At 42.0% G+C, this 16,368-nt stretch overlaps 1 protein-coding gene across 2 annotated transcripts in view; it reads left to right on the forward strand.

The window, feature by feature from the left end:
- LOC100748839 (neuroligin-4, X-linked) overlaps positions 1-16,368 on the forward strand; it is a 265,718-nt gene that overhangs the window by 215,570 nt on the left and 33,780 nt on the right. For both annotated transcript variants that reach the window (XM_003487262.4, XM_033319287.1), the window contains exon 11: positions 3,648-3,775. In XM_003487262.4, the coding sequence (XP_003487310.1) occupies positions 3,648-3,775 (128 nt within the window). The remainder of the gene's footprint in view (positions 1-3,647; positions 3,776-16,368) is intronic.

A 16,368-nucleotide genomic window follows, 5' to 3' on the forward strand; every position in this document is an offset into this window, starting at 1 on the left:
ACGAAAGAATTCAAGGACCTTTTTGCACTTCGAAGTCACACATATTTTCGACTAAAGTCCGTAATAAATGGTAAACGTGGAAACGCGCGTATAACTATTAAGCTTAGGTTCAATCTGTTACTCTTTTTCGCGCCATTCTTCTTTCGACAAGAACAATGTACTTATATAGTACGTGTAGCGTGTGGTATGCTCGTTGTCTGATGATACACTAACCCATCCTACGTTATACCGATACTGTCTTACATTTACTCTACCGTAGAGACACTCCCACTTTGCTTCATTACCTTTGAAGCTGGCTACGTTGCGTTTGTCTAATAAGGAACAGCTGCGCACTGTCTTACCTGTCTGAATTCGCTATCGGAGTGATCACAGAGATTCGACACGATACATTGAAGCAGAGACTGAAATGTAGGGTCTTAGCATCGCGTAGTATCGATCCTTAATGCATGGAATCGATCAACTCCGACATGTAAAATCACGAAAGGGGGGAACAGGAAATCACGTTGAACATCTCTTTGGCGAAAATGCAACCATACCGCGGAATTTGGATCACAGCTTTTGGATTGTGCAGCATTTCCATTTAATCGTTACTCTCCCGCACGATTACGTGATCTATTCATTCGGTTATCCGTTTGCCTGTCTCTATGTGTCGGATACACTGCACGCGGATTGTTGCACTGGATGCTTACGAAGTCGTGAACAGAAAGGAAGGACACATATAGTATAAGCGCAATTTCACTCGAGCATTCGCGAACAGCTTCTGAAACTCGAGGATGTCTCCATTGTATTCGTCTAAGAGCTTAGGCGTAAAGTAGCGCTTTGTATTCACATTTCGTGATAATTTACGGTAATTTAACTGCGGCTAGAAAACAACAACACTACTGTTGAAATTTTCATCTGACTATTGTCTGAACATAGACAGATTCTCTCTACCTTATTGCCTCAATCTACTTCAAACAAGTTCCCTGTTGCACCTATAAACAGTTTGTTCTAATTAGTATGTTCGACGAGGATCTTCGTGATCGAAAGGTCCTTTTTGCTAGGCATTGTACCGTCGAAGAAATTAATACGATGACGCCTGCACCTCCTTCTCGATTCCAACACGATACGCGCCTCTTTAAGCACTTGATCCACTAAATCCGAATTCGTGACTATACATTGGCCTGTTGGAACTTCTGTTCAAGATACTTCAGCTGAAAACGGGTCAGGGACTTGGTGCTTTAAACGCAAGTAGCACAATTGGGGCGTCCGAGAATTACCATTTACCTCTTTAATTACAGAATTAAAGCGGATGGGAGATTCTTTCTCTGCCAGATTCAGAGGGACCTTTACACGCCTCCAGCTTTACTTTTTCTCCTTTAAATTCGTTAAAATTCACCGTGATCCTAAATGAGGTCTGCAAACAAAGGTCTACCTAATATTTTGGGATCTTTCCTAAATGTTTTACGAGTGATGAGGTTGATCCGGCGGCGTCCAGAGACATCCGAGGCAACTCGGACAGAGTTCTTGGCCGATATATTTTACGTTCCTGTTCATTCTGTGTGCGATTCTCCCGCTAGCACGCGAACCCACGAGACCAATTTCCGCGATTATACGCCAAACAGGAAAATATTTTGCCGCCTGGGAGAGCGATTCATCAAACCGCTTCAAAATCAAGCGTCACGAAATTTAACATTTATCCCCTGCCCAGCTATAAATCTCGCGGAATCGTCCGGCCGAATAATACGCAGCCACAGTTCCCCATTATCGCCGCGGAATACTCGGATCGATGGTTTTTTGAAGCGGCATAGCGCGTCATAGAATTCGGTCAATTGGTTCCGTCGATTAAATTCCGCTTCGCCAAAAGTCCGACCACCTCGATGCGGGATCCAATTTTTTTTTCTAGCGCTGCTATTCGTTACCGGATAACCGCACGGTTTTCTTTGAAAAATTACGTTCGACGAAAAAGGGGATGATTTTTCATCGTTGATGGGACCAGTCAGCTTTCCCTATCGGTCGTATTGTTTCCAACGATTTGAGAGCTTTGTGAATTTTGTGGATCGTTTTTCACACAGCGTTTTCAATGTTTACCATTTTTCCCCGAGTTTTCGGTGTTCGGAAGCTGTCTTAAAGCGAGGTTTTCATATGTCTTGTCGGAAAAAATCGAATTCTCGCTGGCAAACTGAAGCTCTCGCCGCATGTTTTCTCGCTCGTAAAAAGAGCATGTTTGTTCTCCATCGGTTGACACCGAGATCTGCCTCCCTAGAGGCAGAAAAGGTCGCGAGACACGAGCAGCTATCTGTTTCGTGCACCTACGTCGCTTTCAGCTTTCGAATCACTTTAGTGCCATCCGTGTGACATTGCCCAATAAAAATCTCTCCTGCAAACTGACATTTTTTACGATCATCTTGTAATTATTTTTTATTTTAATATTCCTGCGACATCCTTTTTTATATTTTCAGTATCCTATCGCAACACTTTTACAGCTATTTTTAACAATATCGCGCAATTCGACATGACTTCTCATAGTTTCTGATTTCAAAAACCACTAATCATATACCAAGGAAAAAATCTAATCGACCTTCGGTATCTCGATACGATTCCCATGAAAAATTCAAGTGTCGTCAAAGGATGCAAGAAGCGCGTGTACTGTTCCTGTAAACAACGGCTTGATTGCGTATTACCTGCAGAAAACAGGATAAAGTAACCGCGTAATTGAACCGATGTCGCAGTACGGGACAACGACCCCTCTCTTGTATGCACGGAACCACGGACAAGCAAAGTTCTCGATAGTGAATTATGCCGTGATCGTGTCCCGAATCCTGGTAAGCGAATCGCCGACCACATTCTGAATTCCGTGGCCGTGTTCTTCCAGCCTGTCCGTGGCCGGACTGGAAACGCGCGAACAAAGCGCACGTCGCGGCTCGCGGCTTAATTCACTTTCGATTCGCTACTTGTTGCGTTAATTCGTCGATGCCTGCGGATTGGACGCGCCTCCTTCGAAGCCATTCATTTTCCGGAAAGGTTAACGAGTATCGACAACCGGAGACTGCGCTTCGATTAGTTTGGTCATCATCGCGTAACGTGACAAGCATGCTATTTGAGACAAACCATACAGCTTAGGAAGCTTCGATCTGTCTTTGCTAGTATGATAAAGAGACATCGATAGAGAGTATATTATTCGATCTATTCACTGCTATCGGCAGAAACACTTGCTTTCAGTTAATTATCTAAATAATACCGTCGATATAAACGTTGCATTTTGATCTCTGTCCGTTTCTATAAGATAACGTATAAAAATGAAACAAAACGCTGTATAGAATCATTATTACTTAAAGCAAAGACACTTCCGCCGAATAAATGGGCATATCCTGAAAATAGCGTAGCTGTATTTAAAAAAACGGATACTTCGAAGGTTGAACATTCCACTGCTAGAAGACATCCTAGATTTATGTAAGATTCCATTTGTCAAATAGATCACTTGAAATTTACGTAAATGAATTGTGAGGAATAGTAATAGGACACGTAGAGAATATCTTTCGAATACGAAGAGAAAGCAGAGTGAAATACGACTGAGCAGCAGTCGGTGGAACTGCGATCGGGCTATTCGAACAAGTCTCCATGTGCATACGTACGTATCTAAACAACGATTTACGCTTTCCTTGCAGGAACCCGAACGTGATCGATCACCACAGTCGAAACGATACGCTTCTGCTCGCCAGCCGGGAGAAAAGCCGTTTCCGTAGCTTGACATGGGATCAATACGATCCAGTGCACCAGAAATACTTGGAGATCGGTAAGTCACTGAACACCTGAAGTCCTCAAATCACTCGAGTCGCTGAGATCCTGTTACGCGAATTTTACGACGCTTGCATTTTTCGTTTGACCATCTAATTAGAGGGTAGCTTCATCGGGCGGGCGCACAGTGCTCTACGGCACTTTCGCTATATGATTTCATTTAGAAGACCGGTAATACGTGGCTCATGAATCATGTGCGAGTCGAATTAACGCGAAATCAAGGGGATAGCCACCAGAGGCATGTTTCCATCGCAGTGGAAAAATGAAGTGCCCCCTGTGGAAACGGGGTTCGTGGCTCGCTTGTCCAGCTTGGAAAGAGCCGAGAGGGAAAAGACGTTTCGCGAGATCGTTTTTATTTTCAGCGGCTCTCGAGCACACGGCAGATGACGTGAAAGGAACCCTTTGACCTGGAAAAGAATTTGCGGCCTTTTTCCCCGCCGTTTCTTTCCTCTTTCACTCTTTCATCCATTCCCTCTCCGTTTACACTTTTCTCCTCTCTCTCTCTCTCTCTCTCTTTCTCAACCGATGTTTTTATCTTTTTTCCCCCTACTCTACGCGCCGCGTTTTTTGCCTCGTAACGTAAAGATGAACGCCAGCATAATTCCATTAGCATTTCAAGGCAATGTGAAAGCTCTAATTAAGCTAATTAGGAGTGTTTCATGGCAGTGATTCGCTTGATACAACGAGCATCACGGTTCAAAAGGAACGCACGCGGATGTGTAGCGAATTGGAACAAAAATGATATTCCGACAGGTGTAGCTGAAACGAGAAATAAACTCTCTCTGTAAATAACTGACCACGAACATTCGTTTAATGAAATCATTAGAGCGATGCATTCACCCGGTGAAATAGCGAAAATTCGTTATCAAAGGGATGAAACTGCCACAACACGTGTACAAGGTTGGAAAGGAAGAGCCTTTTTCAGTGGATGAAGATTCGCTCAGCCACGATCGTCCTTCCGTGAACGAATTCCCTAGCTTTCCATGTTTTCCCAGTTTCCAGGAACATCTTTTCACGGAATTCCGCGTCTACGTGACATGATAGAGTTGATAAAAAAAGAGAAACGTATCTATATTCGTCGTATTGGATTCTTATTGTATTCCTCATCAACGAACACCTTCATACGCTCTTTCAAATCTATTGATGGGAATTCGAGAGGCAAGAAGAAAGGCACGGTAGTTCTTATAGCCATGAATTTTTCTGTTTACACGTGGAAGACATTAGTCAAAAGAAATTGAACGTTTCGCTTGATCTATCGAGAAAGATTGCCTCGTTCTCGGAGAGAATTTTGTCACTGACAATGAGAACGATCTAAGAGATCCGAAAAGAAAATTGAAAAGATCCTTCGAAAATAGTATCGTGGTCGTCAGATGTGATTAAACCGTACATTATTCAGGTCGAGATTAATATTAGTCCTGACCGATTCGCATATCCTGCCAGTAATAACGGGTTGATGTAATCGTCCTCGGTACTGTATCGAGGCCGGACGACCACGGTGAAATATTGAGCTGTCAAGTGTGTGCCAGCGGTGTATGATACTTGAGCGCGGTAGAAACTCGGCGAACGTATCAGACGATCGTTTCATTAATGAGTGATCAATAGTTGGACCAGCGTAATCGTACCGACTGTTGCTTAACCGCAGCGCCGGCCATCGGCTTCGATACCCTATCGCGTATAATTTATTATTATCGTTAACCCCCGTCATTTGAAATTCATTAGGCGCTAATTATCCAGGCTCCCGCTATTAACGATATTATCAAAATTTCGAGACTCGTCAACGAGTGCGACGAGCCCGAACTTTATTATCACCCGGCTACGTATCGTTCATAGATCTTTGATCATATCCACCCACTTTAGGCGTTCGGCTGCGGTTTAAACTAACTGGAAACTATCTTTCGTAAACCTTGTCATTTTACATATATCGTATATGTTCGTGAAAAATGAAGATTATTGGCGAGAAACTTTAATTAGTTTAGACGTCTCTAACAAACCAAGTTTCGAACAAATAGGAGCAAACAGTTTCGATACTCGAAAAGGAATAAAAGAGAAATTCTAAGAAAGTTGACGTATAAGGTGCGGTGGCGAGCGTCAGTGTAAAAACTTCTCGACTTCTCGAGTAGATCAACCGAGGGACCATTCTTCGTGTACCACGCTAAAAAGAGAATAGAATCTTTTCGATCAGCGACACGAGCGGTGAAACAGATCACCGGTGCGGTAGTTCCCGAACGATTCACTGGCTGCTCGGTATCGGCTAAAGAATCGGTGGGCGCGGCAGGGACATAGGTAGGAGTCAGCGAGACACGGCGGGACACGGTTGCAGTTACCATTTCTCAGGGAGTAGTGAAAAATCACTGTGAAGCAATAGTCCACATTCCGTAGTTGTTCCCACGATCCTTGTAGAGCGCGATCCGTGAAAAATGGGCCGTGAAAATGGACCGGAAAGGGAGGACCATTAATTTTTTTCCTTTGTCTTTCTTATCTGGCCGAATGAGCTCGGTTTGGATCTCAAGTCACTGGCCTCTTCGTTACCAGCCAACCAGGGAGGAAACAACCCTCTTCTCGGTCCAGAGAAACCACATCTCTGTAGGTAACTTTGTTTTCCTACAGACACAAGCTAATTAATTTAGTTCCATAAAGGGGATGACGACGTTGTTTAGGGACCGTGAAACGTTGTGTCGGATGAGCTTGTTTAGTTACAGCAGTTTAAGAAGGGTAGAAAGATTCTTCCGTTTGGAATTGATGTCACGATTAATTTTCATGCGAATGAGAAATTTTAATGGGTACGCTCCTTGATGTGTATATCTGACGTGTAATATATATTAATCGATATTCTTTCGCTATATTAATACAAATACAAACGAAGCAGAGTAAGCTTTCTTAATCCCGGGACTTAATTAACTCCCCGAGAAATTGGCCAAAGTACCACACGTCATCGTACTCTTTCCTTCTCAGAGTAAAATTTTGATTAAAAACGCCTCAAATGTAGAACGTTTTTGAAAATCGTCGATTACGTTTTTATCGATACTTTAAAAGCGTTTCTATCGATAATTGAATCCAGCCAGCAATTTTGTACAAAGCGGAAACCTGTATAAATCTTCATTCCACGTGACCAACCCTTATCTTCGATACAAACATATCCCGTTTCGCCATCGATTAAGGTACCAACAGTAGCCCCGTCGCTCGCACACACCTAGAATCAACCGCAGGACTAAAACATTCGGTCGCTATAATTTACTTGTAGTACACGTCCCACCCGTTTCCCATCCTCTGCATCCACCGCACGTAAGCAAACTCCCTTAAGCATTGGCGATGCGAATTTCCAAGAACTCGCGATTTCGTACACATCTTCTTCGGTCAAATATGAATAGAGAAATAACTTCAAAAGGCAAGTGCCAAGAGAGAAACGCCAAAATGGTACATTAATTTACCTTTGCACGTATTATCATTTTAAAGTAACTGTTTCGTTCTTCTTCTACAGATTCTATTTACGGTTTATCTTCTACTATCTGTAAATGTTTAAAACGTTTTTCGAAAGTATACGATAGACCATTGTACTTTGATGCAACTAAACTTTCCGAAGATTCCGGATTACGATAAGATCTAAACCACTTCTAGCCGTTCGAACAGTTTGTCAGGCGATGTCGTTCCGCATTCGGGACCGCATGCATCTAACCGTGTCCGAACACAAACACGTTGTTTCGAAATCGCAGTTACCGGTCTCTCAACGGGGGTGTCGTGCACGCGATCGCGTAATGGGGGTGTCGTGTGCCACAGCTGCAAGGCAACGCCGCCCAAACTCGCCTGTTTGCAAACTACACGCTAACACATTTGCTGCATCTGTACAATCCGCCGCATTGTTGTTGTAGTCTTCCTCGTTTGAAGCGTCTTCTCATGGTAAGTTGCGAAGAAGATGCAGAAGTGGAGGAAAAAAGAGAAATAGAAAATGGAGGTCTGGCAAAGATATCCGAAGTTGAAACTTTCTTACCGTTTAAAGGATCTACTTTACAGCAAGCTTCGCGCAAAGTGAAAATAATTCCCGGAGATGCGCGGAGTGCATAATAATTTACTAAAAATTCTATTTTCTAACGATAAAAGTAAACTATTTGAAATACAGATACGTAACGCGTAATATTAAAATATTGGTTGCAAAATACTGGAAATTAAAACAAATTTATGCGCAAGTGGAAGGAATATAAACTGAAATAGATAATGTGGGCAAACACGATATGCATAGTTCGACTGTGCATAGAATCGCTTTGACTGTGACCGTGTCCCTCTTCCTGCTCTTCTTCTGCTGATTTTCTCCATGGAACGTATTCTCTAATACCCTTTCTCGATCATATATCGATAAATAATATTTTGGGAATTATAGCAGTTTGTGGAGCGAAGTTATATCAGACAGGGAAATAGAGTTGATGAGAACTAATCATATTTTCACTTCAGCATATGGGGGAAAGTTTCGATCGAAGAGTATGAAAGTATATCAACAAACCATTTGAAGATGAAATTACTTGAGTATGGGGGAGGATTAAAAGAGGTAGAGGAAAAAGACGGCAGCATAGAATATGCATTAGACGTTTATAGGATATTTCACGAAAGAAATAGCAAAGGACTAGCAGCAACGTTGCATATGTAAACATCCCCTTGGTATTTTCCCGTGAAACATTCAGGCGCTTAAAATGGATTTAAAATTTCCACTGCCTGGTTGCAAAAGTATCGAGAAAAATAATTCACCTACGATGAAGCAGCTACAAATCGATCAGCGTGTTCACCTTTCGCGAATGTTATACATCAGGCTCGAATAAATCATCTTATCGTCGATGCTATGAACCCGACGTGCGCTTGAATAATATGATAGATATATGAAATGAAAGAGAATTCGCGTTTGGCACGTTTCGATAGTGATACACGAATGATTGACACTCTGTGATTGAATGCGTGAAAACTATCTATGGCTGTAAAGTTTTATAATCTGTTATTTATTATTTTAAAATCAGCGAATATGCGTGAAAATATAACACTGGTAAAAATGGATACGCGTTATGAAAGTTTGTATCGCGCTATAGCTTGAAAATTCTTCCATTCGAAACTGTTATAGTCCGAGAAATCGTGAGACTCGTCGTCGCGGAATTTTACAAATTTAGCATGTAAGTTCTAAATTTCTCTTGAGTTCTTGAATTCTAGGAATTTTAATTACTTCGTCGGCTACCCAAGTACTGGCATAAGACACGAACTTTAAGGATTATTACAGCCAAACCTCAGATGAATTACGCATGCAATTCGGAAAGATGCGCAACGACAAAACTAGTCGTTATTTCGTCGTTTCCTTCGCTTCCGTTGTACCATCGTAACCGTAAAAACGCGCATCTACGTTTTACGATTCTTGCCATAAATACGTCCAGCAAACCGACGTTTGCTCGCATCGCAAAAGGATCGGCCGAGATCGCGATACTTTTTAACTACCGACACTCTTCCAGGTAGATGCGCAGCGATCGAATGAGAAATGACGCGGAGAAGTCAATCCATCGGCATCGTCTTGCAAACAACCGGTTTCCGTGAAGCCAGCTAACGGCTCACCGGAAGGCGAAAAAGAACTTAAGACCCAGCGTTATAGCGGAAGCCGGTGAAACGGTGCGGTGAAGGTTCGTTAAACGTAACTTCACTGCAAGCCATCTTCCGCAACGCTACTTCCCCGGCTCTTCGTCGAGCTTTTACGAAGTGAGAGTTCCTCCTGAACCGGTGGAACTCACCGGAAGTCGATAATCGCTTGTCATGAATCCAAAATTACGTAGTTATATCGCGCCACGGTACATTTGCACAAAACGCAATTTAAGGAGATAATATCTGGTGTGGTTGAACCATTTTCTTTTTTTTTTTTTTTTTTGGAAAGAAAAGTGGGGGAAGAGGAAAGGGTTTACGGAGTGGAGAATATATCGTAGGAGAAGAGAAAAATCGTGCATTTCGTAAGACGCTTTTGTTCGTTCACCGCTTCACTCCCCTGTCTTCTTTTCGTTCGGTTGGATTTACGAGCCCGAATTCAACGAACACGGATTCGGAAATGAAGTGTTCTCCGGACAGAAACGGAGGCGCAGCCATTGCCCAGTGGCAATGTGAAAACTGAAAAAGAGCAGCGGCTGCGACGTGTTATTAAAATTCGCAACTCTGCCGGTTGAACGTTTACATCTAATTAAAAACTGTGACAGCTTACATTTCTTTATGTTCATGACCAAGGAAGTTGTGCACGCATAACTACTAAATAAGTAACGAATTCTGCTTTGCTGTCTTTCCAGTAAAAAAATCTCTTTGTGTATATCTCTGTATACATATGCTATAGCTTTATTAAAATCTTTTAAGCAGATCGCACTATCAGAGGTTGTTGATGCAAATTTGAAAGACTTTTGGTCACGTTCATGATACAACAGCACGATAAAAATCCAGAACCGATCGTTCATAATCTTTTTTAACATTCGACGTATCTAGCAATAATCTTCGACTTATGACAAGCTACTACCACGAGTTTTATCTCCGAGGTTCGAATTTATGGCACGAACGCTTGGGAGCGCCATTTTTGAAGAATGGCTAGGGAATAAGATGTATGGGCTGACCGATCATTCAAGGCAAGGAGCCAAGGCTGAAAATCGACATGTTGTCGCCAACCTTTAGGTCTCTTCCAACGTTATCGTGTGTATTCGTGAAATTTATGAAATTCGGATCTATACTCGGCTATATTACAAGACGAAATTTTTTTTCAAACCGGTAACCAGCGAAACAATTCTCATCTAGGCGAATTATAAACGAAAGCGTTATCGAATTGCTCGATCATGCCTGCGGCTTTTGTTATCAAGGGTGGTATCGTGAACTCTGATTAACGATAACGGCCAACGCGAGCCACGATACAGTTTCTCGTCGTTCGACGCCGTCGATTTATATTCGAGCTTTTATTAAACATTCCTCAGTCTCGGCGAAAAATACAACGGCGGGCTCGACGATAAAGTCTATTCGCGTATCAGCGAAAGTTAATTACGTGATTTCCAAGATTCGATTCTCCTTGTAAAATAAACAATACTGAGAATTTCATAAAACTAAAAAACTACAAACGGTGCAGTTACAAAATAATCGCAATGAATATATTGCTTTGAGTATTAAAATTCTTGCTCCATTGCGATCGACGATCGAAAGTGAATTAATTCGCAGTTGTAATAAATTCATTATTAAAATGTCGGTACTTTTTCAATGTTAAGAACACTAGTAGCCAGAAGTCCTTGTTTATCATCGTCGTAAAGGATTCAGAGTATAAAAACACCACAAATGTGTTCTCCTCGTCTCGAGGCACATTGCGTTTTCGTTACAGAAATGCGGCATGCGTTTTAATTAAAATACGGTTATTAATTTAGTGGGTGCAGCCACTGCTGTGAAAATTATTAATAGTTCTCGCTATGAATAAACGTTCGTGTTAGTGCGAACACCGGCGCGGCGTCATAATGCAGGGGAAATAAGGGAAATTGTACAAGTTCATTTCCTTGAACGTTCATTGAACAACGAGCGGGGAGTAGCCTAGGAACGAATCAAAGTAAAATTTAATTGCACTCAAACTCTGCTCAACGTATTTCTCGAAACTGCCCTCCCCTCTCTTCCGTAGATGGTGGCAAATTCAGTCGAAACTTTCCATCAAAGTGTAATTTAGCTTGGAGGAAACTAAACGTTACCCAGATTTATTGACACCTTTTATCATATTATTTGTAACAGCAAGGACCATCGAATAATGGAAAATATGTATATATCTTTGTTGAGAGTACGATAGCTAAATGAGGCAAAATTTTGTCGAATGTAAATGCATGTCAATTATGACGAATTTGCTGCAAACAACATTCTGCATGGCTCGAATCTCACGAAAATAATTATTTTGTTCGACAAACTGTCAACGAAAGAGCGGCGAGATACCACGATTGGGCGTATCAAGAATGTGATTTCGATGAAACTTCGGTATTGAACTTTCGAGAGGCTCGCTACAGCGACCTGTTTAATCTCATAAATTAAAGCGGGTCATCGCGACGTCGGAAAACAAATTTGTCGAAAGTTTGATTGTGTTACACACTATTGTGCGTGTTTGCCGGTGAAAAACTAATTTAAACTCTCAACCGACTAAGTTTACTGCGGGCGTTTACTTTGAATCATATTGAACAAATTTGTCTGCTAACGAGCTATAAGATATATAAGATATGTATCTATATGAGGTTGAGGACGAGAAGTTTAGAAGAAAGTGATTAACGATCGATACGTCGTTAAGCAAAAACCTTTATCAAGCGTTATAATTTCCTTCTGAGATAATAGAAAACCCAGTCACGATTAATAGTAATCGTAAAATCGTGAATTCTCAAAGATACAATCGATAAACATCGTACAAACGGACTTTGCGAGAATTGTTCGACAACGTACTGTAAGGCGGAAATTCGTTAATTCCTCCATTCCATCTGGGCTTTCCAGATTTATTTTGCTGATTACCAGTAGAAAGTTTCGTTGGCCTCTCACATCGACCGGAGAGAAGTTTCGCCAAACTTTCCTCCTCGCACTTTGTAGTTGAATCCATTACGCGGATCCGAGAGGAGACTGATATAGATACATGTAAGACCATGCTTCGTTCCTCTTTATCCTAGCGTAGGAATATATTCCGGCAGGTCAGGACAACGACGACGATACCAGCTTCACGAGCGCTGAAACTTTTTCAGGTAACAAACATTGTCGTCCAAGCGCATAGCGCGGTACGGCACCGCGCAGCGTCGCACGATACGACGCTCTAAGAAAGTTGTCGCCAGGACGCGTAAGTTTCACGTCTGTTGGCACATGGTTTACAACGTCTACCAAATCGACGAACTTTCCCGACGAGCTAACATACAGGCAAAGATTGTTCGTCGATTGAATTTGCATTTCCCATCGCGAACCTCGCACGCTTCTCTCGATACTTAATATGGATTTATTATGTTATTATAATAGTAGAGTACAAGTAGAATATTTGCTTTGACTACAGGAATGCAGGCCTTGATAAAAGGTTGCTTTAGCTTTGTGATTCTTGATATATATAATCTTTCGTACGTAGTATTCGTTCATAAAGGGCACATACGATTCATAAAAGAAAAGATACATGATGAAAAAGAAGAGAGAGGTTTATATACTTCCGTAGCATAATTCCAACTGTCGATGTCTTTGCGACGCGCATGTGTATCGCACCATCTCGGCAAGCAGCTATAGATCATACGTCGTTTCGTATATTTCGATAAATGGCGAACTCTCGCACTGTACATGACAGCTCTTACCACATTGTAATAGCGATATAATATAACGTAAATTATGCAGTTCGTTTCGCATAAAACTGTTCAGTAAATCGCGTCAGAGTTAGAAGCGATTTATCAGCAATTTTTAAATTTTATCAGCATGAGAGATTCAATGAACGGAAAGATTGTTCCAAGTTACACGATATATCTGAAATTTCTTAAGATTCTGAAGCAGGAAACTGGTGCCCTGGCGAGAAAATGCATGCGTGTCATCTTTGATAGTTCGTAGTAAATTAGCGAGTTTGCCGATGGTAGCTTTTCGGCTGGTAGTTCAACTAATCTCGGTAAAAGCAAAATCTCGAAGCTTCGAAAGTTCGATGGGAGAGATAGAGGAATTGGTGTTTAGCGCTTTATAGGTTTGCGATAGTCTCTGGCAGCGCACTCTTGCTCAGTTACCAATACTAACTCGACTTGCTGCCTTTAATCCCAGGCATAAGTAAACAAGTTCCAAAAAGAAGGATCGTTGCTCAAGGGCCGCGTCGCAGTCTCGGCTGTGGCCTCGATTCCCTCTGATTTCTATTCGATTCACTTTAATTAATTCGTCGACAAATCATTGGCGTATTATTAAATACTGACATGGCACACGATAAAAGTTTGTGCATCAATCGTTTCTACTGGAGTTACCAATTATTCTGAATAAAACCATAAATATTCAATTCCAATAGATATTTTCCAGAATTAAACAACTTTTCTACTACAGTTTACGAAAACAATCTTTTATTTATCCCTTTAGTGGGTGTGAATTCGCGCGTATATCAAATAAATAAATTCTTATGACTACACTGTATGCAAATCGTTCGTCAACTGTTGCATGAATTCCCATTAACACGCTGCCCGACTCGAAGTTTGATTTTCTGCCTTTATTCGCATGAATCGCTGCAATGGATATTGATAAAATAATAAATCGCAAGTTTATATACATATAAGTGCACAGAAATCGTTGTATTTATTTTAAATAATAAATTATTCCGTATCCTAACATTACGTAACGCATGAATATTTAAATAAATCTAGTAGAAAAGGAAGAACGTTCGAGAGTAGCTCCCTTTCTTCTTTCAAAATTTACGCACTTTTATCGCGTCGATTTCGGGTACAGCGACGAACCGTAACTGTGAATATTAGCCAAACATCACGCACGCGTATGCACCAACATAAATCGTCACGTAGTATCACTTAGGCTACGCATACGTGCTCTGGTGAATTACTACGTGTTCTCTCCCTTGCTCCGACACGCTTTATCCAACCACGTCTCCATCCGTTGTATAGGCGGCCGATCTCTCTTCCTCGAAACGGCCCGTCCTATTTCTGCGTTGTTCTCTCGCGTCAACGATGTATTTGGCCACCTTCAGGCTGACGTTTCACGAGTAACACGTAAATTCCAATGCCACTGCTTTTACCGGCCAATAGCTTTCGCGTTGTTCGCTTCCTTTCTCTCCTCTGGAACGAAGAAATTTCTGAAACGTGTGGCAAACTCTCGCGTTGGTGTTCTTTGTTCTGCAAAGATTAAGCTAACGAGTAATCAACACAATAAAGAAGAAATTGTAAGACTGCGATTCTTCGAGAGTTGACTACGTCGTGCAAGGTGAAATAATAATTTCATCTATACGTTTTATATTCAAGGGATCGCGTCTACCGCCTCCGGCGTCGAAATATCGTTTATCCACTACGTGCCCCTTTACAATCTCATTGTCTCGTCGATTCGAAGCCAAGAATTTCTCCTCCCTTATTCTCCGAAATATCCTCGCTCTAAGCTTCCACCGAAAATGTGTGCAACAATGGCATAATACGCATTGTGTCGGGTTTGACAAAAATGGATAATTAATAAATATGCGTCGTCGAAGATTTGAAGCTATTATCTTCGGTTGTAATATCAACATTGCTTTTGTTACGTCCGTTGACTCCTTATGTAACCCAGAATCCATCTCTCGGTCGAGGCGGCCACTACCTGTGCAAATATAATTAATCGGACCGCAATAATGCTAAGGAATTCTAATAAAACTAGGCGTTAGGACCGTTAGTGTCCTTAATCGTTATAAAATATATTCAAGTCGAGACGTTCCTTATGGTCAAGTAGAAAATGAGAATGTCGGTTTTTTCCCATGTTCAACGGTCATTTCTACCTGTAGGCGACCGGTGGTTGGGCAACCAATAGTTTGTCATTGGTTCATCATCCTCAGATCAGTCAACATCTCTTGACTGGTTTTCCACCCTTAGATCAGTCATCTAGTTAACTTATATCTATACGCACCAAGCGTAAGCATCGTGTCTACAAGTTGTTGGAACAAAGTGTATATTGTAACCTGTTAATCCAGTGTTATAATCAGTTCAGCCACCTCTATTATCGAAATATGAACGGAACAGGGGATCGATCACTTCGTGGTGTCGATTATATAATCGTAACGGGAATTTACGACTCCGGTTGGCGCCCTTCGTCTCTCCACGAACGGTTGAGCATTTTGATCCTTCGATCCGGATTACGTGTCATGTGAAAAGTGACCAGTGACATCCACCACCATACAGTGTCACGTAAATCCATTACAACCAGCAGCGGGAGCTTTTCCACTACAGCGAAGTCAGTAACGTCAGCGGCCGTCACCTTCGAAGAGGTATAACCCGTTGGTAGAGAAACGCAACCATGCAGTCTCCCGCCACAGCTGGACAATCATCAGCATAACGAATTCCATCAACTTCAGTCTCACAACAACACGAGTGCAACCTTCGGAAAGAATCACCTTCCTCGCGAGGCACACGCCAACAATATTCCGCTGCACAGTGACGAGCAACAACTTGCAGCCGGAACAACTCCGCATCGGGAATCATCGATCACACATCACGAGTGTCACCTTCGTTAACGAAGTACATTCGTCGCGAAGCATGCCCATAAAATCTTCGACTGTAACAATGGCAAACACAAAAGAAATCACCTCCTTGCTTCGGGAGCAAAGCAATCTGAAGGACCAATTCCAGTCCGCGTCAAAACTACTCGACGAATACGAACGGTCCGGCCAGCAAAGCAAACACCTTGTAGCGGCACTCGACAACAAACTATGACCGGGACGATGGCAGAGCAGTGGTTAACGTCGTTGGTTACGAACGTTCAGGACCCCCAGGTTCAAATCCCGGAACCCGATTTTTCTTCCCATTTTTCGTCCGATTTTTCTTCCACGACATCTAAATGAGAAAAAAAGCACCAATACCACGACATATCTCCACATCAACCTCTGAATGTCATATCGAAAACTAGTCGACGACATTTCGATAC

This window comes from Bombus impatiens, unplaced genomic scaffold, assembly GCF_000188095.3.
Source record: "Bombus impatiens unplaced genomic scaffold, BIMP_2.2 scf_0146, whole genome shotgun sequence".
Taxonomy (NCBI): domain Eukaryota; kingdom Metazoa; phylum Arthropoda; class Insecta; order Hymenoptera; family Apidae; genus Bombus; species Bombus impatiens.